The sequence below is a fragment of the Natator depressus genome, chromosome 10, assembly GCF_965152275.1.
Source record: "Natator depressus isolate rNatDep1 chromosome 10, rNatDep2.hap1, whole genome shotgun sequence".
NCBI lineage: Eukaryota > Metazoa > Chordata > Testudines > Cheloniidae > Natator > Natator depressus.
In genome coordinates this window covers 61172362-61197303 of record NC_134243.1, presented here as the reverse complement: position 1 = coordinate 61197303, position 24942 = coordinate 61172362, and the positions used below count along the sequence as shown (strand labels likewise).

The window sequence follows — 24942 nt, the reverse complement described above, 5'->3', positions numbered from 1 at the left end:
TAATAAGAATTTAAAAGACAGTGATTCTTCTTTTAGACCCATCACTTGGACAGCTTAGAGATAATACTTTGTACATTCTGATTGCACAGTACACTGGATGTGAATTTCATACCTAATCGCAGTGTTTTAAACTCAGGTAATGCTGCAGAGGCACAGAGCTGGTAGAAAATGTGATAATTTCTCTCCTCTTCTGCCTTTAAGAAAAAAAGAAGCAATTACATTTCAGAATTTAACAACTGACAGACATATCTGTCAGAAGGACAGAACTTCTAGATATAATATATTCTATAGCAATTAGGAACTCAGAGAAAGCCACAACGAAAATGAAAAAAGTAAATCAACCTCTATCATTTGTTTCTTGTGTAATCCACTTCCAACAGCAATATTTATGCAGAAAAATTAAAGCTGCAGGATTTCACTTTTTAGGTTTGTGACTACTATTAAAATACAGACATCCCATTTTGTGGGTGTGTAAAGTGGTCATACTTAACAACTTTACAATTGCGTAAGATAACTAAATAACATTGCCTCACAGTTTTCAGTATTCTAGTGAAAGGAACGCTGAGAGAAAGTTATTTGCACTCATGATGCCCAAACTTTTTGTGCCAATACCATCATTATAAACTAAGATACTCTTAGCTTTAGAACTTCAAAAGAAAGACTTCTCTTGGGCTGAACCATAGCATTATTTACAAAATGCTACAGTGTTCTTCAATAATAGCCCAAACAATGCAGTGGAACTATTGTAAACTGTTATTTATTATTTCTATTACAGTAGAGTTTAAGAATCCCAATCAATGATCAAGGCCTTATTGGATTAGACAGAAATGTAACAAAGATAACAGTTCTATCCCCAGGATCTCACAGTCTGCATGACAGACAGGACAAAACAGGTGGACAAAAACAGGCAAAGGGAACAGGGATGGGTTGGGAGGATGAGGTAATAAAGCAAACAACTTCAGCAGAAAAACAGAAGTCACAGATTGTCGTAATCAATGCCAGATGGTAGTGATTTGTAGGTATCATGACAGAGGTCAGTTTTAAAGGAGGGATTTAAAAGAGGGTAAGGTGGCAGCTTTATGAATATCAACAGAGATTTTCCCCATGCATGTGCAGTTTTTGTTGTGTTTTGAGACACAACTGTAAAATATTGTAGTACGCGTACTCTGATGTCCGCTATTATGTTGAAGATGTTTAACCCTTAGATATACAGTATATTCTTATTGCGATGTATATAGATTTACAAGCATAATTGATTAATATGCCTAAAAGCTCTCTCTCGCTCCTCTCTTGGTGTTATATTACAGCTGCAAGACACTGGAGGCCCCTTAGAAATGAGAGATGCCTCATGCTAGCTGGCAGTAGGATTTTTGATATAATCACATAAACACACACAATAAGAGGATTGTATTACCTGAAATACCACTCTTGATTTTTCTAAGAGGTAAGTTCTCATGTTAGCACCAATGATTCGGTACCTCTTATCAAAACCAATTTCAATGTACTTCCCAAAACGGCTACTGTTGTCATTCCTTGTGGTTTTGGCATTTCCGATGGACTAGGGGAAAAATACATACAGGTTTAATAGCTCATGGAAATTCTCTTACCTGTCTGTTCTCCTACATGGCTCACAACTGTGTTTCCAAAATTAGCAAGAACTTAATAGTGAATTCTTCTGTCTTACTAGGGAAGCAACTTCCTAGGTTATAGAAAACTTATAGCAGGGCTATTCCATTAACACTAATGTATAGGGTAACCAGACATCCTGATAAAATTGGAACTGTCCCAATTTTTAGTTCTTTGTCCCGTGTCCCGATCGATGCATGGTTGGGATGCCATTTGTCCTGATATTGTTTTTTGCTTCGGCAACTCGGCTCCGGCCGCTTTTGTTTTTTGGTTTTTTTTTGCTTCCCCCATGTATCCCGATATTTTGTCCATTTCATCTGGTCACCCTACTAATATATGGGGTTGGCCAACACAGTAATGCTTTCACCTTCACAGTTGGATTTTCCAACTCAAAAAATAATCCTGATAACCCTCCAAGGATTTGGAATGTTTTTAGTTGAATAAAATTTACAAAATGTGCATTATCACAAAGTCTTTTAAAGGGCTTATGAAGACCATCAGTGAAAACAATATGTATAGCATCTCTAACTTTGGCCATCACTGCAGTTCTGCCTAAAATAATCCTCTGACCCAGCCAACAACCTATATTTTGCATAGTTAATAATACATAATAAATAATCTATAATCAGTTACACTTCCAAAAAATTAGTGCCCCAGACATGCTCTTACAGCATATTTACTTTGTGGGTGAATTTCACGTACTAGGACTAGTTAGCACTCTGAGAGAACAAACCGCAGGAATAGGTTCCACATTCCAGAATATAATATATGCAATACTCCTAAGGATCAAAGAAAGGTTTAATAAAAAACATACACTATTTCTTGGATAGTATAGTACATTTTATGAATCTTTATAAATCCTCAAATTACAATTTCACTCTTCAAAGACTGCTACTTCTTGGACTATTTGTGCAAAAGAGAATTATGTGAAGTAGGTTTGTAGGATCGGGCCTCTGGATTATAAAGGTGTATTTCCTCACTGGGGTTGTCTTCAGAAAATGCCTGAGCTCGCTTTAAAGAGCCATTTACTTATTCAGAAATACATCCAAATTATAGATGCTCCTGGTCATGCGTGTGCTTGGGTAGGGTGCTGATATACGTGTGTGTGTGTGTGTGTGTAAAAATCATCTCAGCTGACAAGTGATCTTTTTTCAGAAAGTTATGAGCATGTGGAAAACTAGGTTTATAAGAAACTGATTTTCAACCTTAACTACAGCAGTCACTCCTAGTAAAGTGCTATTATACACACAGAGAGATAATATTGCATAGATGAACAGTCAGATCAGACAAGCTGGGCAGTTTTAATTCTTCAGAAAGAAGTGTATCAAACAAAGACAAACAGAGTAATATCATCTGGCATCTACACTGAGTCATGATATATGGAAGCACCTCCATATGCATTGTCATGTTTCTGTTACACTGTTAAGAAATTTTTAGATAGCTATGATGGAGTAACAGACAGTTTCCAAGATGTATTGGGATTCTGTTTTGTGGTGATGGGGTTAAGTCTGATTACTGGAAGAGACAAAAGGTAATAGCAACAGTCATTTTGCAAAGAAAATAATAATCTGTCATGATCTAAGTTAAAATCATTGGGCTCTTTTTACGAGGAGAAGATTAAGGTTCTTTAGGAAGTGAAACTAATAGTCAGAGGGATATCTATCTTATTCAGTAGTGAATCAGCTAACAGCTAGTGGCATGACACACAGCTGATTGTGGCTTGTGGCACTTATTGCTAGTTCAGGACCTGAGGTAGGGGAGGTATAGCTGGTCCACAGTTGCCGATCTCAAAACCTCAAGTCATATCACAATATAACCTGAAGAGAGAAGGTGGAAAGGATGAGCACAAGGACAGTGTTTTGCAGTGTGTGACTCCATCTCAGACAGCATGCATAGGAGGCCTGAAGTTATTGATGGTTCTGAGTCCAGAATAGTCTTATTCCATTTCTGATTTTTATTACAACCTTATTGCTTTTACAATTAACAGCTTCACTGCTGTAAGACAAGAGGGGAATTCTTAATAGAATGTCAATTCATCTAAATGGAACGTTGAGATGTATAATTCAGATTATGCTGAGACAGAGGCAAGCACTTTCTTCTTTCCCATAGGAACCAAGTACATTACTCATTATGCAGCAGTTAACCATTTAGAAATTACTAGGGTCACCTGCTTTTAGCAAAGGTCTGTGCAGAAACATCATATGGAGTAATTACCTTTAGACAGCATATCATTCTTCTGAAATTTTATTGCATTTAAGATGAAAAGTATGTAATAATGGCAGGATGCAATATAATACTCAACTATATCATAACTATGGAATGTAAAGCTACAGTACAGGTATGTCCTACTCTTCTGGTTCATGCAGCCACTCTGTAGAAGCTTTGTGCTGAAATAAGAAGTGGTGAAAACAAGAAAAACTGTGACCAAATAGCAACTGTTGAACTGTTTTAGGTTTTGAACTCTGCAAGCAACAGACCAAAACTCACTGAGCATGAGCAGGTGTACTGCACAGTAACCAGGAGCTAGGAGTTCTAGAAAGGAGTATGCAGTGATAGCAGTAGCACACACAGATGACCAAATGGATGTCTATGTGGTTATTTGCATTTGCAGTTACCACAAAGATTACAAGTAATACAAATAATAATATTAGCAGTAAATAATGCACACCTTCACAATTCTAAAAATCTGGCCGTGATTGACATTTAGGGTTATCAGCATTCAAATGATTAAAAATTGCTCCTATTGTAACACGTGTTGCTGCTTTGTGAATAATTATGTATTACTATTATTTTATCAAGAAAACTATTACTGCTCTGCAGTGGCTGCTTATCCCTCAGAAATAATTAATTCCTCTTTCATGTACTCTAATGCCCTAGGGTTTTATATGTATAAAATTTGTACTTCAAAACCAGACATCTTTAAAAAAACATAATTTTGAAAAGTCATTAGAACCATAAATATAGTAGTGACCAGAGCCAGTTTTAGAAATTGTCCAACCATACCTTATTGTATGTTTTACTTATATTGTAAATGAATGATAATAGCTCTTCCAGAACTGTGTCAGGTTATATAAATAGTACATATTTTAAAAAGTCAATAATTACATATTTACAGCGGATTATAGTTATTGATTACAAAATAATAAGCATTTAAAAAGTCACTAGCAATGCACATTATTTAATTGATCAGCTGTCATTATGGAGAACTTAGTAAATAAAAGCAAAAAAGGACAGTGTCAGAAGTATTTTGTCATAAATAATTATAGTTGCCAAAGCTCTGTTGCTTAGAATGCCAGTTTAGAAGCACGAAAATAAAATAGCATTCCTGTTCCCATTTACTACCTTTTCATTTGGCAACTGCTGACTTCTTTCCTGTTTCAAATTAACCATACAATTAGGAATTAATTTTTTTGCCAATTCTGCAACCGCAGAATTCAAAATGCTGTTTTTGCTACTCTGTATCCTACTTAAATGCAACTGCAGATTAAAAAAGAAAAAAAATCCAAACCACATTCCCAGCAATGGCATAATAGATTTAAAAACTCAGAAATTGCCTGGAGTCTAGAGGACATCCTCCACCCAACTGTAATAGTTTAAAAGTAAGTCAAATTTCAGTCTGCACAGGTTTGACTCTATCCTTTACAGATTAGAAAGTCAAAAACAAAGCACTGTAATTTTTATTTGTATATACAATAATTAAAGATGGAGAGTCACATTTTAGTCTTCACTTTAAATTTCATTGCTTTGGAAATTAAATCACACACTTAATTAGTGGTCAGTTTGATTTTACTTTATTTTTTTTGGAGGAGGATTGCTTGGTTTAAGTTTTTAGCCCAAGTAAAATAACGAAATACCTCAGGTGACCCATTAGTAATTTCTTCATATTTCAATCTAAATTGTGCAAACAGAATGCTTGTACACTGTGAAAACCACAAGAGGTCTCTCACCTCCGCTGCCATTTCTTACTCCCCTTCATGGTTGGCTCCCTTTCCACATGCACTACTCTCCTAGATTCATGAAACCCCTAAACATTGTTGGGTTAGATCCTGGATTGTGTTAGCCTATAGTTCAACCCTTTGAAGTAAGGTATAAACACACACATGCACCAGAGGCATGAAACTGGTTAAAATTATTCTCATTCTCTATGAATGATTAAACCTGGGCTAATTCCTTCCTGTTCTATTTCAAAATGCATTTCCATTTCTACCTCAGTGCGTGACTCAATCAAGGCAGATTATAAAACTCCCAGAGCAAATCTGTGTTCTTTAAGTCATTACAAGAACAGCAATCAATTGGAACAGAGTGCAGTTGGTATCCCCAGGGGTATTAAGCCACAAGACTTTGCTTTGAAATGCCACACAGCACTGCAAACCAGGCAGAATTACCTTATGAGAGAATACATCAAAACCACATGTGCCACAGTTGTGCTAGGGCAGTTATAGCGCCATCTGTGCTTTTGGGGAGTCAAGAAGTGCTTGAGCAAGGAGGAAAGAAGGAATAAAAAGAGTTTATTTTAAAAAAATACTGGAAAAAGAAAAAAAAGGTGGCATCATTTGCATCAGAGTTAGTGATTTTTCTGTAATTTCGCATATTTTAACCGTGAGCCTATGAGGAATCATATTTGCTTGAAAAACACATACTACTTCAACATCTTCACTCTATACCACATGAATACTAAGTATCCACTGAGTCATCAATTGCTCTAAGCATGGAGTTCCACTTTCTTAAAGCATACAGATCACGTACACGTTTTCTGCAGTTATTTCTCTTAAGAATTCCCCTGATATTTGTTTTTTTCCCCATGTTTCATTGTAGTTCCTTTACTGACCAATACTTCAGCTATAATTTGAAACTACAGGACAATTTTGCTGGCAAAATAAGAAATATTGCTAAATGGGAACACAGAGAGGATGATCATTAAGAACTGTTTCTGCTAAATCATAAGATCTTGTTTTTCAAGTTGTCCTCACATCTGTCTGTAGAACACTTATCCTGCAGCAAAAGGGAAATTATATGTTTGTCTCACAATATATTGTCAGCTGTCTTGCCTCTGCGCCAAAAGAACATGGGGTTGAAGTCCAGCCTAGTTAGTAGTGGGGCACCGGTTCAGGGAAGGGGATTATCCTCAACATTATAACAAGATCTAAGTATTGCAAAGTGATTTTTTTCTATTATATTTTATCATCACAAGAATCAGTGTTTCATGCAGGTATAGATAGATGTTTTTCACTCTGTCTTCCCAACAAGAGTTATATCCTATAAAACTAAACTTTTCCGCTATTCACCAAATCTTTTCCCAGTAAAGCAAAATGGAGTAGAATATAACACTATATTACACTGGAAGGGCATCATTTAAAGATTCTATGGAAAAAAAATATGGGTGTTAAACCTTCTGTGGATTTCACGTATCCCCCCACTTTCTCCTCCACATTCATTTGGTTAGTAGTCTGAAAAATCAGTGTTTTATAGCTACTTTGCTGTACTGAATTTGTCACATCCTCTCTCCTCCCCACCTCCTCCTGAACAGTGCACAAAAAGACATCTCAATTTAGAGCCCTTTCTGGGAAAGAGAGAGAAGAAATGATATTATGGCAATCCTTATACATTTTATCTTCACTCCTATGTTTGAATGCCTTAAAAAATCACTTGCATTTCTGTTCACTGAGTGTTTGTAGTAGCTACCAATAGTAGCAGCAGAAAGTAAGCATATAGGATAAGATAGTGCATCCGCTCTCTTACCTCCATGATAGGATTGGAAGCCAATACTTTCTCTTCAACATTCGCTTCACTGGCAGAACCACTTACAGTGGCAAAGTATCTCATGGCATACTTAGCAGAGACTGTCTTTCCTGCTCCAGATTCCCCACTTACAATGATTGACTGATTCCGTTCATCTCTGAAACACAAAAACATGGTAATTACCAGCAGTTTGCTAAAGTAGACCTATGTTTTGTGTATCCAACTTGGCAACAACCCTTTCACCATATATGGTAACAGTACATATAATGTGCATGCACATGGTTAAAACAAGGCTGTTGATGATCTAGCTTCTTGTTGGGCTAACTGGTGCTTGGTCAGGATGGGAATTCAGAATCAACACGGCCATTTCAGTCTGCTCTGACATTAGATTTCCTTCAAAGTACTTGACCCTGTAAATTAACTTGATCTTCATCCTGTTTATCTCAATAACACATTGTGGCACCTTCTTTTTGAGATTCCCAAAGTGCTTTACCAAAGCTGGGTAATGATTACTGTCCCCATTTCACAGATAGGGAAATGAGTAGCATATTCAGAAACAAAAGGACGGTCTCCTAACTCCTGTTCTTCTTATGTAACCATAAGACAATTCTTCCTGTAACCCTATTCCCTACATTTGTTCTAGACATTAGTGTTTTGAACAGTCTTGCTTGATTATTTAACAGCAGCTCCAGAGCTAAAAGGTTCCCTTTGTTGTAAGGCAATTTCTTCTCATTTTTTTTAAATCTCCATTTGTTACCAATTTTTCTCCCTTTCAAAGTGAGCCTTGCCCATAGCCTCTGGTTTGAGAAGCTCCACATCTAACAAACACGTAGCTTTGCCTGTGAAAAACACTGTTTAAAAAGATCCAAACCTTTTAAAGTGTTGTAACAATAAAAGGTACATATTACTTCTACAAAGCTTTATATTTCCAAAGTAATGGACAAACTATAGCTAATAAGGTTTCAGACAGATATCCCTGTAAGTTAGGCAAGTATTATCTCTAATTTACAAATGGGAAAACTGAGAAAGAAAGGATAGATGATTTGCCCAAGAATGTATTGAGAATCATTCACAGAGCTGGGATTAGAATTCAGGAGTTCTTTGCTCCCAAGTCCCCAAACTCAATCCCCCAGATCAGGATGTACAATAACGCTAAATGAAAGACCAGGCACGCATATGTTCAGATGGAATATTTACAGCCTCCAGCTGCCTGCCAAAATCACCAGTGAATGCATGCTGAGATGGCATGAAAGAATATTTCATCTATCAGTTTAATTAAAAAACAATCAAAATGATTCTTGTTTAAGCAGTCTGACAATATGCAGAGATCTGAGGTTATACTTGTGAGGCTTTAGTGAAAAAAAAACAAAAAAACAGAGACCATAACAACCATGGTGAATACCATACTAAATTAACAGACCATGTTATTTCTCTCCATCTTTTATCTGTCTCCAAAAATATCCCCAAAACGCCTGATAAGAACATAGCTCTAGTGCATTTCATGCAGCACAGAGTTGTATACTAAAAGGACTATTTTCATCACACCTTTGAGAGAGACAAGACCTGATTTATATTGAATACAGTTAGTGGTAAAGCAGGTTAGCCACATCCTGGCAAAAAGAAGCCAAAACTAAAGCAACAATTATTTAAATAAATAAGAAAAGGTTAACAAGGTAAAAACAAGTGTGTGTGTGTGTGTGTGTGTGTGTGTGTGTGTGTGTTCTTAGCCTCTGGCTTATCAAAGTGTTAAGCATGAATGAATACAGCAACATTGTCATATTAAGCTGACAGGCTCAGAGGGAAAAGTCACGACAAAGTGTAACTACTCACCTTAACATCTGATAATAGGTAGTACAGGCCTATTGCTTGAGATGTTGCATCTGTCCAAATCCAATGAAAAAGAGCCTCTCTCCTGGCTAGAGCTGCCCATCCTCAAAAATCCTCCTTCAGTGCAGAAGGCAATTTCCCCAAAGCAGATGCCAGGGAAATGTGGTTTGACTAGTTATTCCTACCCGCTTAGCAGCCACCAACCTGTTAGGATGCTTCCATTCTAAGGAACAAAAAATCTAGTGCACCCACTCCAGTCTGGGTGAATAAGGGAGGCAGCATTATGGGGCTTCCTGTGGCAAAAAATCAAGAGTTTGCATCAGGAGAAGGAGGGAGAAAGACACTTACTCTTTTCCTCATTCCCCCATCAGAAACAGAGGTGTAACCAGTGGCTGTATACATAGGAGGAAGAGACTGTATCTCTGCTTATCAGGGGATGGTATGAGATGAACTAATTACTGAGGATGAAAAAGGAAAAGTAGAAAGAAGGCTGTAGTAGTTCTTGAAAGACTTGCAAGTGGCCCAACCCAAAATACAATGGTCTGGGCTCTCTCTCACATAGACAATCCCTACATTCTGTCAAAATGGGCCAAAATGCAGAACAGCTTGTAGCCTTTTATTCCTCCGGTACTCCACAGTATGGAAAGAACAATGTCTCACTGTTCTTAGAACATGAAACTTATGGTGCAACCTCAGCAGCTGGAGAACTCAGGAGATGTGCAATGAGATAACAAGCCTTTCATTTCTCTGTCACCAGCTTTGATCGAGACAAGACCGATAGTGATCAAGAGTCATTATCATCTGCAGGTTGTTGAGTGACATACAAGAAATTTCAGTCTGTTCCTAGAGGACAGGAGCGCCCATCAAAAACCACCACTAGCTGTACCTATACCATGCCCATCTTAATTAGCAGCCCGGATGACAGTCTGAGAGAAGCCAAAGACTGAACATCTATCAAGACTCAGCTACCTTGTTACTCCTTGATGAAAGAGGGAGGGCAGGATTCAGGAAGATTGGCAGGACATCAGGGAAGCTCAAACTGCTACTGCCTGTGCTGGACAAATTGTCTGGATAAACAGAGGACTTCAGTTCCAACTGCCAACCTAGCACCTTTCTTCAGAACTCAGTTCACTTACCGCCCCAAGAAAGACATGTTGAAACTATTACATACAAATCTTTTACGAACTTTAACTCTCAGGATTTGGATTAGGTGCCCACATGTCAAGCCTTGGCACCAGATCTATCTATATTATACATACATACACACACACACTTGCAAAACTATAATCTCAGATAATATGGATTTATAACAGAAGTCCTGACAGAACATTAACTCTAGTTCCAGGAATGGAACACCATAATAAAAATGTCTCATTGTGTTCCTTATGTTTCCCAGGGCTAGCACAAACTGACATGAGAAGCCTGTTTGAGCTCAATCTGCTTCTCTTACTACAAGGTGTGTATACCTATAGACTAATTATATACCGAAAAGTGCTGAAATATAGCGTTTAATATGAAGATATCATTTAAAGAGCACCTTACAAATGATTATTTAATTATGATATCATGGCCTTTTCTGGACATTAATGAAGCAACAGTGGCAAAGGTCTAAAACGTATTGGAAATCTGGAACAACAATGTTAACATCTACAAAAACAATGAGAAGTCTGGTGGCACCTTAAAGACTAACGGATTTATTTGGGCATAAGCTTTCGTGGGTAAAAGCCCCACTTCTTCAGATGCATGGAGACATCTGAGAGATCAAAAGAAGTCTCACTTATGCTCCACTATTAGCTTTGAAGAGGAACAGTTTCCTTAGTGCCGCAGCATGTGGAGAATAGAGAATTTTCCCTTTTAAGAAAAAATACAATAGGTGCCATTAAACCTGCCCACGATTATTATTATTATTACATTTTAAATTGTCTCCTGGATTTCAGACTCTAAACTGATACACAAATCAGCTCTGAGTGTTCCACCTCTCTTTTCTTCCTCCCACCCTAGCAGTTTTATCCTCAGGACAGAGATTTGTTACATCATCCAGAATAGATCTAAATATGGCTCAAATGGTTTTAAAGTCCTTGACAGGCACCATTTACAAGAACTATTTCAGCCAAACATTAAAATGTTTACAGAAAAATAATATGCCTCTTTATCTCCCCGCAGTAGCAACTCATATTACTTTAAAAAGAGGAGGAAGATGGGAAGGATAAGCATGGCCAAATCGGGCTTAGTTCAAAATAAGTCATTAGTTTCATTAATTTTTCATCATCAGTAATCTGGGTAAAAGGATGGACAAACAGACTTTGTGCCTGGACTGGTAAATTTTAATGACAATTTTACAAAGCTTCTAATTAAACAGCACAAGTCTCTATTTATTGTATGACAAAGGTCAGACACTGAATAGAATTCAGGATACCTCCACAACAATGATGACAAGCAACATTTATGAGGAATCTTATTATCAGAGTGCCAAACGGAGGAGAAGATCAGCACTCTCCCTTTGTCCCTGGAAGCTTGAGTTCACAACATACTTCCCAATAGACATTTATCAGCTTTACAAAACCACTGCTCAATCTGATGCTAAAGACCTTTTCTGCTTACCTGAAGCCCAACAGCAAAACAGGAGTGCTACAGTATGGCTTAAAATGTAATATATGGAGAAAATATTTTTGTAATATACAAATGAAATTGCACTGGGCAAGAGATGAGAAAGTGGCTTGTAGGAAACAATCCTGCTTTGGCAGGGAGATGGAGTGGATAGTCTAATGGCTTTCCCCCCTTAAATAAGATTATTAATAGTAGTGACTACTACACCTGGGTTTCTAAAATTCACTAAAATCTAAGGGTAAGATTTTCAAATGCACTCAGCATTGAAGTAATTCTGCTTCCTTTTAAGTCAATGCTAAAGCAGCAGCTACCTATGGCCTAATTGGCTTGGACACAGAAATACATCACAGTATGGAGCTCTGTTCAACAGAGTATCACACTTCAGTGAGACAGGCAAATTGTGCTATTTTGCATTTTAAGGATGTAATTTTAGAAAGTACTATAGCCTGGGAAAAGAAAGGCGTATAGGATTACTGACAGCAACCTCCATGCTCAGACATATGTATAAATAATATACCCCCTCCCAGTCCCAGTTGCCAGCACTGCTATCAGACATTTAAACACACACACACACACACACACACACACACACACACACACACACACACACACACGAGTTTAACAAATTCACATTCTAGATTTGCTGTGAGGTATTTTGAGGTTTGCTGGCGAGTATTATTTTATGCCTTTTATTTTACTGATTCAAAATGTCTAGAGCGGATATTCAAAAACAAAACCTGAGAGCCCACAGATCCTGAATGCCCAATGCAAAGACAAACCATACTAGCAATAAAAATATTTAGAGTTTATTTCATAGTTTATGACCCTTTCAGAAAATGCTGTGAACAATTAACATGTCTTGGCCAGAATCCTGGAAACTGTGCATGCAAATGCTCACTTGGACCACTTGCATGCACAACTGTAATAGTATGCACAATTTATGTGCACCCTTCTCTACAAATATTACAAATATTAACTAGTTAATCCTCACTACCATCCTGGAAGGTAGGTGTTAACAATCCTATTTTACAAATGGAAAAACTCAGACCACACAGCAAACCACAGGCAACAATGAAATTACAGCTGCAGAGTTCTTGACTTCCAATCCCCTTTTTATTCCTGTAGACCACAAAATCTCCTGGCTCTGGCTCCCAAACTGAACGAATTTTCAAATTAAGAAGTAGATGCTTTATAGTATGGAAACCAACATTTCCAAAACAAACAGTTTGAATGTTTTAGGATAGTCAAGATGTATAGAATAAAATGGCACTAAAGTGGCCCAATGAATATATACTTCCTGTCTGCTAAACACATACCAAAAGAAAGTCCTCCTGGGGCCCAAATTTTTGAACTAGCTGCACTCAAATGCTAAATAGCTACTTGTCAGTGGTTATTTCAGTGGGACCTAGAGAAGCACAGAGCTGTCTTTTTTATCCATTTCAACAAAGCACAGTTTTTATCCATGTGATCAACAAAGCACAGTTTGTTTTTTCCATGGCTGATGGCTAGGCTACATCACTTCATCCTGTCCTTAAGGTTCATGGCCGTAAAACAAACAGCAAAATAAATGAAATAGTTATTACGTTCTTGAAAAAAATACGTAGGTAGAATAGAATTTGAGATTTTGATATCACTTATAAACCTACAGCTGGCCTAGGGCTTGACTACTTGAAAGACCTCCTCTCTCCTCATGCCATACTATAACAGCTGAGATCAGCAGAGGGGCTTCAGGGGAAGCTGTCTCAGGATGAAAGGAGAGAGGATAGCTAGCAGGGCACATTGAACAAGGAGAGCTTAGGAACTTGCTTCCCCTTTGATCCAGAACAGCCCGAATCTTTTGATCTGAAGGGCTCTTTTTTAATGGAGGCTTTTGGAGAAGGATCTTTTGGTTTTTATTAATTTCACATTTTTAATTTACGGAGGCTTTTGAAGCTGTTTGAAGAGTAATACTTAAGGGATTATTTTCTTCTCCCATCTCCTGTGCTGAAAGGTTTAATGAGTCTTCCACCATATATTGAAGGGGTCACCGTTGGCTTCTTGTTTTCATATTTTATGGTGTTTACATCACTGGTAAGGGCACCAACAGGATGGAACAGGCTTCTAGTTCTTAAACAAACAGAGAGTAAATAGTTGTTGGAGGGTCTGAATCTGCAGTCCTTGAACACTCCAAACTCCCAATGCCTTCAGTACAAGATCAGGCCCATAAGTAGCTTTTAGTTCATCAATTACAGTTTCACCTCTTCCTCTTACTGCAGATTCTCTCCTGAAAGTCTGTGGTAGAGAAATGCTTACTAACCTGAAACTGCTTTGGACATTTTAACAGTGAGTTTTAATTTATCAAAGAACTCTTGAAAGCTAGCCTGATGCAAGTTCACAAGGGAGACAGCCTATGACTCAGAAGAACCTTTGGGTTAGATTCTCCTTTAAACACATACAAATAATTCCCATTAACATCAGTGAGAGTCATGCCTATGACGGGCAGAACAAGGAACCTGTTTGATCCCTCAGTGATGTGTCAGCCTACAATTGAATTATAGCAGCGGGTAAACCAACCCAAGAAAATAACTTATGCAGGAACATTTTGATAATATTTTTAAATGACAAAAAGTCAAATTAATGTCAATTTTGGAACTCTAGCACATTTCAAGTCTTGCTCTGTCAGTCTCAGGTCCAATTATATCCATATGATTTAATGCACAGAAACGTTAGCACCATTTAAATCAGAGACATTTGCTCACCTCTTACATTGTTAAAACACAGGCACAGATTTCAAAACTGCGCATACACAAATACATGCATATAATATGTGCACCTGCCCAATGTGTGGATATGACCAATCAGACGTCTGCCCTTATCCTGCTAGTACCATGGTACGACAGTGTTAAAAGAAGCTGTCATTGTATTTTTTGGAATCAATCTGTCAACATCCCCAGTTAATACAAGCAGCATACTCAATGACAGCACATAACCATAATAAAGAAACTGTTTATAGCATTGGGCACCTATAGTCATGAATGCTTAGATATCTTCTTTTTCTCTTACATGTACTTATAAAGTGCCTTATCAAGCTGAGTAACTGAAGATCAGTTTTCAGAGTAGCAGCCGTGTTAGTCTGTATTCGCAAAAAGAAAAGAAGTACTTGTGGCACCTTAGAGACTAACAAATTTATTTGAGCATAAGCTTTCATGAGCTACATGCATCCGATGAAGTGAGCTGTAGCTCACGAAAGCTTATGCTCAAATAAATTTGTTAGTCTCTAAGGTGCCACAAGTACTCCTTTTCTTTTTTTGAAGATCAGTTATGTCCCATGGGGTTGCTCTAAAAAGCTCTGCTCCTGTGGAATTTAGGAGCATCAACCATGTAGGTCCCTGGTTGATGAGAGCAAGGAAATCAGGTTTGAACAGTGACTTGAAAATGAAAAGCACTGTGTAAGTACTAAGTATTATAATAATAATTCCATTAATTGTTAAAATAATTTTCTTAAATAACTTGCAAACTTAGTGAAAATGTTAAAATGGATGTTAAAATATAGCTAGTCATTGAAGTTTTGCTGAAGAAGTGAGAAGGCAAAAGGAGAATATTTATAACTACCCTCTTCTCCCTCAAAAAACATAAGATTAACACATACACACACACAGATTGGAGGTTGGAGTGGAATACCTACGGAGTTATTTGCTTCTTCGCCATTTGATATTTCTTCAGAAGATCCTGATACTTCTGAGCTAATTTATGTGTGTGTTTGTCTCTCTCTCTCTCTCTCAAATCATCAAGGGCCAAATGCATCCTTGGTGTAACACTACTAATTCCAGTCGCCTTACATCTGTGATGAACTCTGCCCATCATGATTTCCAACTGACAAAGAGTTTTAAACAAGAAGTTATTTACTGAGGCTCAATATAGCCACAAAACTGATTTCATTGATAAGAAAAAATCTCAGTCAACTCTGGTATCTTCAAATGCCTGTATAACTACATAAACCCTAAAAGTATTTCATTAACATCTTTCCTGCTTCCATATAAAGTGTTAATTTAGGGTCTCTTCTTGGAATAAAATAGCCAGGTAAAAGCTTTCAAACTCCTTTCATGGGAAATCTGAGTCCTTTTCCCCACTGCAATGTGGCAGAGCTGTCCAAGTAGTTAATATCAATAGCAAATTAAAAATTCTCCATAATATTGAATTTTCTCTGACCTTCACACAAAGCAATTTATTAAACTTATAGTGGGTGACAAAAAAGTGTTGCTTGGGTTGAATGTACTGTTATCCTCAGGAGGAGTGCACTGAAGACATCCAAAAAAGGCATCTAGGAGAGAGACCTTAACTTTGCAGGAATGTGGCACCTCTACCTTCTTGTTTCCTCCTTCCCCCATGCCCCAAAAATGGGCAGTATCTCAAAAGAGACCAGTTCTCCACATCTGACTTGCTGCATTAATTAGAACAAGATGGATTTTTTAATCTTTGTATTTTGCGGGGTTACCACCCCCCACCGCGCAAACAATATCCTGGATTAAATACTAACGTCCTTACTGAAGCATAACTGCCACTAAAATCAGCAGGAGTTATGCTGAATTAAGGACTTTAGGATTAGCTCCCTTCTATTTATCTACATTTGGTTTTACAGTAATTTTCTAATAAAATGTTTTAAAAAGTAAAACAGTCTTTAATTGGTTACATACTTCATCTGCAGGGACTTGAGATCTTACACAATGTTCATATGACCAGGGCACTTTCCACTGAACAGAAAAGTCTGGTTATAGAAGAATGCAGGGTTGAGGCTAAAGAATAGGAAGAGTGATCAGGGACTTGAGTAAGACAATGCTGTGGCATAAAATGTTTAGGAGGCTAAGGAGCACCTATGTATTACTGAGAGAATGCATAATAACAATAACAAAATACATGACAAAATAACAAAACATGTTGTTTATACCCTGTTTAATGAGGCATCAGACTATATGGATTAGTGTGTTGGCCTGTACACCTTCTCACAATAGGCATAATCCAAGGGCAACTGAAGTCCAAAGGATTCTTTCCCATTGATTTCAGTGGGTGCTAGATAGAGAAAAGGAGGACATGCCAACGGCTCAGAAAAAGCTGTTACCTTATACATTGCGGTATGTAAAGACTGGCGGAAGTTTAGTTTTGCAGTGTCATTAATAAATAAAGGATTGACATTTTAAAGCCACACACAACTGGCAAGGGGTGCAAACCATGTCTGCCCCATTACACCTGCAAAATTTTGTATTTGTGCATCACTTTGGAAACTGTATATGCAACTTCTTGTTTTCTCCACTGTGTATTTTTGTAGGTGCAAATGAGGCTGTACACATGTAGCGCTGCTCACCCATTGTGAAAGTCTTTGGAAACTGAGCCCATACGATGCAGCAGGCAGTGTGAGGCCTGTTAAAGCCATTTTAAAAATTGGCAACTATGCAAGCCAGAAATTGCTTTTCAAGTAGAAGTAATGTAACCGTTTCTTTAAAAAAAGAGCAATTTTCTAAAGCTCTTAGACCAAACGAAAACAGTACCAGATTAAAATGTTCCTTTTCTAAATTCGTTCAGCATTCCAGTGACTTATCACATTGGGTATGGGGAACAAGATTATGCCCTTTGTTAATCTTGTGAACATAGTATTTTGATAACAATTCTCTCCAATCACTAAATTAGTTCATTATCCTCTGGCTTTCTGGATTTGGCTCCCTAGTCTCCTTAATGCCAAAATATTCCCCATCTCTTTGGCCTCATCTCTCCTTATTTTACAATTCACCAAATATATTCCTCAAAGAGCAGACTTACTTACTGCCCCCTCAACTTACCTCTTGAGGAAGACGGCCAGGTCCTTCCCCTGGGCTGCCACCATCATCTGCAAAAACCTCCCCTGTAGCTAGCTGATTCCCCCACAAATACTATTTCAAAACTCACCTCTTATCCATAGCCCAAGACTCCTATCCCACTCTAACAAACATATTCTTACTCCTTATGTCTCTTAGTTTTCTGACAGTCATTCTCCCCCAAACTTGACCATAATCACCTCCTTCGTTTCTGAGCCACATCTTTGAATTCTATCCACATCTCTGCAGTGATGAATAATTCGCTTGTATTTGCACGTACAGAAGGGTGTGGTGTAATGTGGATAATTATTCTTTCAACCCTGAAAGGGCTGTTGTGAGGATTAATTAGCTAAATGTTTGTAAGACACTTTGAAGGTGTACACGCTATGTAAGCTCTAAGTATTATTAGTAGAGTCTATGTTGCTTTGAAGCATTCATTGGCATTTTTGTATGAACAACATTATGAATAAAGAAATTACATATTAGTGCAAACCACCATGTATGCCTTTACATGTCACAAAACTTGTGCCACTACTCCTGTTACAGAGTTAACATGCTGCATTTCCACAGCCTGGTCTATTCTTGACTGTTCTCTCTCTGCCCTGAATACCGTCTTGACTATCCAGCTTCAGCATGCCCTGACCTGAAGTACTCTTCCCTTCACAGAAGCAATGCATCAGGTTCTCCCCACTGCTGACATGCGTTTTACAATACCCTGAGTCATGAGAACAAGTCCTGTTACCCTGAGTCATGACAACAGGTCCTGTATTACCAGCCAGAAGACAATTTTCCCCCTAACTATAATAGAACCTCAGAGTTACGAACACCACAGTTATGAACTGACTGGTCAACCCCAGCTGGAACTGGAAGTACACAATCAGGCAGCAGAGACAACAATAACAACAACAAAAAAAAGCAAATACTGTACAGTACAGTATTAAATATAAACTACTTTAAAAAAAAAGGAAAGTTAAAAAAAGATTTGACAAGGTCAGGAAACTGTTTCTGTGCCTGTTTCATTTAAATTAAGATGGTTAAAAGCAGCATTTTTCTTCTGCATAGTAAAGCTTCAAAGCTGTATTAAGTAAATGCTCAGTTGTAAACTTTTGAAAGAACTATAACATTTTGTTCAGAACAGGAACATTTCAGAGTTACGAACAACCTCCATTTCTGAGGTGTTTGTAACTCTGAGGTTCTGCTGTACTTCATGCTTAATAAGCATGAGATGCAAGTAAGACAAAATATGCCTCAGTTTCACTACTGTAAAAAATGGCCATTATTATACTGGCCTACTTCAGAGGGATGTGTTGGGATTATCTAGAGCAGTGGTCTCCAAAGTGGGGTGCACGCACCCCAGGGGGTGCACAAGACCGTCCCTGGGGGTGCGCGGAAGGGGGAGCGCCGCTGAAGGAGCGCTGCTGGCACAGTGGCAGCAGTGCTCCCGGACCTTTGAGTCTTCGGTGGCATGCCAGCGGCCGCTCGGCTAGCCCCGCTCCATCTTTGGCTGCACCCAGCGGTAGCTCTTCTTTTTTTTTGCGCTTCCCTAGAGCTGGCCCTGGGGGTGCGCGATCCAAAAAGTTTGGAGACCACTGACCTAGAGAATGTCTGTAAAATGCTTGCCAGACATAAAGCCCTTTGTTTGTGTTAAATATTACACCATGTCTATGCTTAGGACACCAAACCCCCGTTGGGTGACCTTGGGCAAGTCACTTCTCCTTCTCGTGCCTTGGTTTCCCCCTCTGTAATATGGGGATAATAATACTGACCTTCTTTGTAAAGTGTGTGCAATCTACAGATTAAAACCACTATGTAAGACCTAGGTATTATTAACTCATCACTCCAGATTTTATGCTCCAGAAACAGACTTACTGAGAATTCAGCTATGCTCTTTTCCATACAAAAGACTGAAGCTCCTTAAGTCTGTCAACCTTCCGTGACTCTGCGCAACAGCGACTTGGTAAAAGCTTTAAGGAACAACCTTGAAAACAGCATGTACAGTTTCTAAACAAACAAGACATATTAACAGCAATTCACATAGCTTACAATTTTAATTGGGTCCCAGAAGTGTAGCTCTAGAATGTAAAAATGCCAAGAGGTGAAACTATAATTGATTAATTGTAGTTTTTCTGGACATACTGAACACATACAAATGGAGAAAACTGTGGTCAGCACTGGCTTCAAAATCATGACAGACTGCACTCTGGAGGGGCACAAAGATGACCCAGCAAAATTAAACTGATTTCCCCAGGGATTAGTTGGTTGAGGTCACTGCTGCAACAGGCTGCTAAAGCTTATTGCACAGAAATCAGCAGGACAGCTCATATGAACTCCAGGCTCCAATTATACCACATTTAACCCTTTCACTGCCTGCAGACAATCATTAGTCCAAACAAGCAGGACAAAAGACTAGATGTCAATTATGACATATCATAGCTGCATCCTGAAGACACAGTCAGCAAGCACAGTCCCAGTACGGGCAGGGCTACCCGTCCTTCATAATTCACAAATACACTTACCTTCAGCAGGAAAGGACATTTTCCTTTTTAATTCTTATTTTATGAGTACAACCCTAAACTAAATTACTCCAGTGAGATGCTGCAAATTCATATAACTCCATCATCGTTCTGTTCTGTTTGTACAGCACCCAGCACAATGGAGTCCTGGTCCATGAATGGGCAGAGCCTCTGTGTGCGCACAAGTGTGAAGAGCTGCTTTACCTGGCCCCCCCTAAACACTCTGCAGGGGAGAGTGGTCCATCCACCAAAGAGATATTGGGAGATGGTCATCAGTCCTTCTCCACAAGAAGATGACAGTAGGTAGGAACATTGGGAAGTTGTCAGAAAAGTATCTTTCACAGAGCCTGCAGGATAAAGGGAACCGTGTGGGGACAAAAGATTGTGTAAGATGGTGGGGTCTCCCCAGTCCAATAAGCCAGGTATATTTCCACATTCTGAACTCTCCAAGATTCTGCAGTCACGACATTCATATGTAATTTTTCCACATTGAGGCTGGTCTACCATCTTTATTCTGATGAGATCAGTTTGCTGTGTGCTCCGATATGTAGTTTGACTATGTTAATACTATGGATTGCAATTTACTCCCTGTTGTGGTCATATGGTGTGCAGGTTATAAAAATCAGTCATGGTTTGGGGACACTATTCTGAACAGGTTGGCTTGTCAGCTGCCACACCATAACAATAATGCCCTCTGCACATTCTAACTCCTCCAAATTCTGGTTAAGAGGGAGACGCCACCTCCATTTGAAAGCTTTCTGCATCTCCAGAGTCTGTGGAAGGAGGATGAGCTTGCAACAGCTGAACCAGTAGCTGAGCCTAAGGAGGAGTCCATTACTGGTGAAACAGAACAGGAAATGGCAGAATCCACTACCTCCATGTTAACCCCAGGATACTGAACTTTGGGGAGATGGCCCTGTTTCTCCCAATAAGCAGCCAGAGCTCTCAAAAGTGGCCATTGTCCTCTAGTTCACTAATCATCTAGGTCACTGCTTGCTTCTGTTGTGTAGAAAGATCAGGCTGCTGTTTCTACTCTTCTTACCTCTTACCGCTACTAAACATGTCTGCACATATACTAAAGGGAAGCCTTAAATATTTGATAAAGATCTCCTTGCATATACCTGTCTATCCAGATTATGTATTAATATGATCCCTATTACCATAGTATCAGAACACCTTGCAGTCTTCAATATATTCATGCTCACAACACCCCTATGAGATATCACTTCCCTATTACTCACATTTTGCAAATTGGGAACTGAGCACAGAGACACTGACTGCCCAAAGTCACACACAAGATCTGTGGAGGAATAGGAAATTGAACCGTGAACTCCCACATCCCAGACTAGCACCCTAACCACTGGACTATCCTGCCTTTTCCTCCTCCTTTAGTCTATGAAATGTTATTTCCATCTCCACCTAATTTGATGAATATCTGTGTATACATTACAAATGTGTGTGATTGTTCATATGTTTTTCTACCCACTGCTATCTGTCCATGAGCCAAAATTTCCCAAGGTGGTTGCCAAGATACCTCTGTGCAATGTTTTGAAGGTAAAAGCAGATTCTGTGAAACAATTTTGGCACTCTGGCACAAGTGAAATTTCAAAGAGTCAAAAAACATTAATTGACTCAGTTTTCCTTAGCCTACTTTCCAACACTGCCAAGGTACACATATATTTAGATGTATTTAGGAGAAGCTGACATTAAAAACAACGTAATTTAAAAAAATTCTATTCACCTCAGGTTCTGTCAAATCATTATTATTTTTAATACAAAATTATTTGGCAGTGTCCCTTTTGACTCCGGGATTTGTTGAGTTTTATAGGGTTCTCATCATTATGTAATTCTATTTCCAACTGAATCTCCTCTGCATGATTCTGCTACAGAACCAGCAGGCAAGTTCTTTTATTTAAATTGAAAATGGTGATTTCAACAGTACCCAGGAGCCACTCTAAGCCTGGATGAGAATGCACTGTGATTATCCTAAATATACACATGTAATGTGCTCCCATTACACAGTATAGAAAAGAATAGAGTCAACTAAAACCAGTAAATTGGTTAGTTTCTAAGGTGCCACAAGTACTCCTTTTCTTTTTGTAAAACCTCTAGTTATATATTATACTGATAGGAATCTGAAAATAATAAGTCTCGTGTTATTGCAGTTCACAATCATCCCCATATTCTCTTCTTCCAGACCATATAATTAAACACACAGACATCATAAACAGTAAAGAAAGAGGGAAAGGGAAGAGGAGTTGTACCTGTTAAGGGTTACAGCTTTATTATGCTGATTTTGGAATGCCTCCAAAAAAGGTTTACTATTTTACTGAAATATTTTGTAAATTGGCGTATCAGCAGGTTGTACTCAGAGAAAAGGCAACACAGAACCAGCCTGGAAGATACAGCACTGTAATTCCTTAGAGGACTGCTTTCATGGGCAAGTACAGCATTTGCAATTAAAAAAATCAATGTTTGCCAACTTATGTCACGTATTTACCACAGTTATTTTCTATAGGAGTAAGACTGAAATAGGACAACTTGTGTTAACATTTGGGAAATACTGACTCTTACACCACTTAGCATTGTAGTTCCAAAAAAAGAGGTCAAAACATGCAAGGGTCCAAATGCTAATTATGTGATTTATGTTTCCAAGACAGAGATGAGTGTGTCAACGGCCATTTGCTTCTTTTTCTATTGCACGTCTTACTAAAACGTCTGGCCAAAATCTGTTTAAACTTGTTCAGATGAAGCATTTGACATATGAGGAATGAGAGAGAGAGAGCACGCAAGACACACACACACACACACACACACACACACACAATCTGGCAATGGTTACGATATAAAACCTAAAATGTATAGAAATAGAAAGAGAAGGCTCAAGGGAAAATTCATGCTCATTGTCCAATGTAAAATTACCAGTATAAGGACCTATCAGGCAAATGTATTCACCTTAGTAAGAATTATTCATGCAAGTTGTCACAAGAGGAGCTCCACAGAACTCAGTGGGCCGTACTGTCTCCTTCTACATTAAAACCCGGAGTGGGGTTCTACAGAAAGAAAATTCTGCAAAGAATCATTTGTTGAGATTCCCAACATCACCCTGTCAGGAGAATGGTTTGTCCCGCAGCAAAACAGTCACGTGTCTCACCCTCCAAATCTGGCAGATCCCAGGGATGCCTGGATCATCTGGGTTGAGGGCCTGAGCCTCTGCACCAGCTTTTTCCCACCAGTGGGGCTTCGTGATATTGTGACTCCATTGGAGTAGCTCTAACAGAGACACTCTCCTGGCCACAGCTGCCTCCAGGATGCTATGCATAAGATTCAGAAGGCTGGAAAGGAGCTGATATGTTCTCTTTCAGCCTGTTTGATCCTCTCTTGGCTTCCCCCAGGGTAGACCCCCAGACTGGGCTCTACCAGATCAAGGTGGGAGAGGATGGGATCAATGCCATAGAGGCAGCTTAACCCCCTTTCCACATGGAAGAGGAGATCTGGGCAAAGACCCCTCCATGAGTGTACTGGTGGCAGGAGGGGAAGGGTACAATCCATCCCAGTGAAATTATTTGGGAGTAGAGATTTACAGGATTGGGCCCATATGCGCAAAAGTGATCTAAAACAGAGATCTCAACCACACTGCACTGGCCAGATCCGTCCCACAGGAGATAGTTATGTGACCTGCACGGCATAGTCAGATTCTGCAGAATCTCAGTTTTGTTGTTGTTGTTTTTTTTTTTAAACAGAAATATCCAACCCTCATTTTTACAAAAACAACCTTTCAAATCTGAACTGAGTGTAGAACGATGCAGTGTCATTTGTCTGTGTCTGCAGAGGTGTGAATAGAATTTTCCCACCTGCCAGTAATTTCACTGGGTTGGTAGCCCTGAAGTCTAATGACATTTTAAATGTAAGCATTAACTATTTCATTGTTTATTTTAGCAGTGGAGTGGGGAAGCAGTCAGAGTGAGAAGCTGGTAGCTGTGGCAAGAAGGGAGATGCAGAAAGCAAAAAAGACACAGACAGAAAAGAGGGAACAAGAGAAAAGAAAATGGGGAAGTAAAAGAAACAAAAGGCCATGTTCTACCCTTGACATTTCAAAAACATCTGCTTAACAACAGTTAACTCCACTGTGGAGGAGTCTTAAATGCATATACCAGCTCATGGACTATCATTAAAATTGAAATTCAGAACTCTCTACAAAGTAAGATTGACACCCTTGATCTAAAACATACCTAGATTTGTTGCTTTATATGAACTGATGCTGTGAGCTGCTGAATGTCAGTCAGTGCCCACTGAAGCTAGGAGTGAGCCTTATGGACTGTAGTAATACTAACATTCAGCATTTACTTAGCACCTTACTTTTTCAAAGCACAGTGCAAACAATTAATGGTCAATGTTAACTTATAACCAACCACTTTCAATGGAACTGTCCACACTTCCAGGAAACCATAGACAGGTCATCTAATTATGAAAGAGAGTTTTCTCATTTATCATCTTCATTGGGGGGAAATAATCAAGCTGGCAAAACCAAAAAAACCATTTATATATAAATTATTAAAGTAGCTCCAAGGTGCAAATACTAAGATATGCTCACTGAATTTCAGGTATAAAAGAGTATCATGACTAGTTATGCTAGAGACCATTTAAATATATAGTATCAGGAAGAATTAAAAATGATGGGAAAACATGACCTTCCAAGAGAATACAACAAGGCCTACCATAAAACACTGAGATTATTGCCCTAAATATAGCAGTCATATGAATATTTAATCACTAATGATTATCTGAAATAATCAAATCTTTAA

The 24942-nt window shown here is 38.6% G+C and overlaps 1 protein-coding gene and 1 long non-coding RNA gene across 4 annotated transcripts in view; one reads left to right on the top strand and one right to left on the bottom strand.

Moving 5' to 3' along the window:
• MYO5A (myosin VA) overlaps positions 1 to 24942 on the bottom strand; it is a 124671-nt gene that overhangs the window by 78311 nt on the left and 21418 nt on the right. For all 3 annotated transcript variants that reach the window (XM_074966325.1, XM_074966323.1, XM_074966324.1), the window contains exons 4-6: positions 7366 to 7522; positions 1415 to 1558; positions 113 to 194 (exon numbers count right to left, since the gene is read on the bottom strand). In XM_074966325.1, coding sequence (XP_074822426.1) covers positions 113 to 194; positions 1415 to 1558; positions 7366 to 7522 — 383 coding nt within the window. The remainder of the gene's footprint in view (positions 1 to 112; positions 195 to 1414; positions 1559 to 7365; positions 7523 to 24942) is intronic.
• On the top strand, positions 10044 to 24192 carry LOC141995261 (uncharacterized). The gene is made up of 3 exons (XR_012641286.1): positions 10044 to 10648; positions 22496 to 22577; positions 24077 to 24192. It is a non-coding gene; the product is annotated as an uncharacterized LOC141995261 (long non-coding RNA).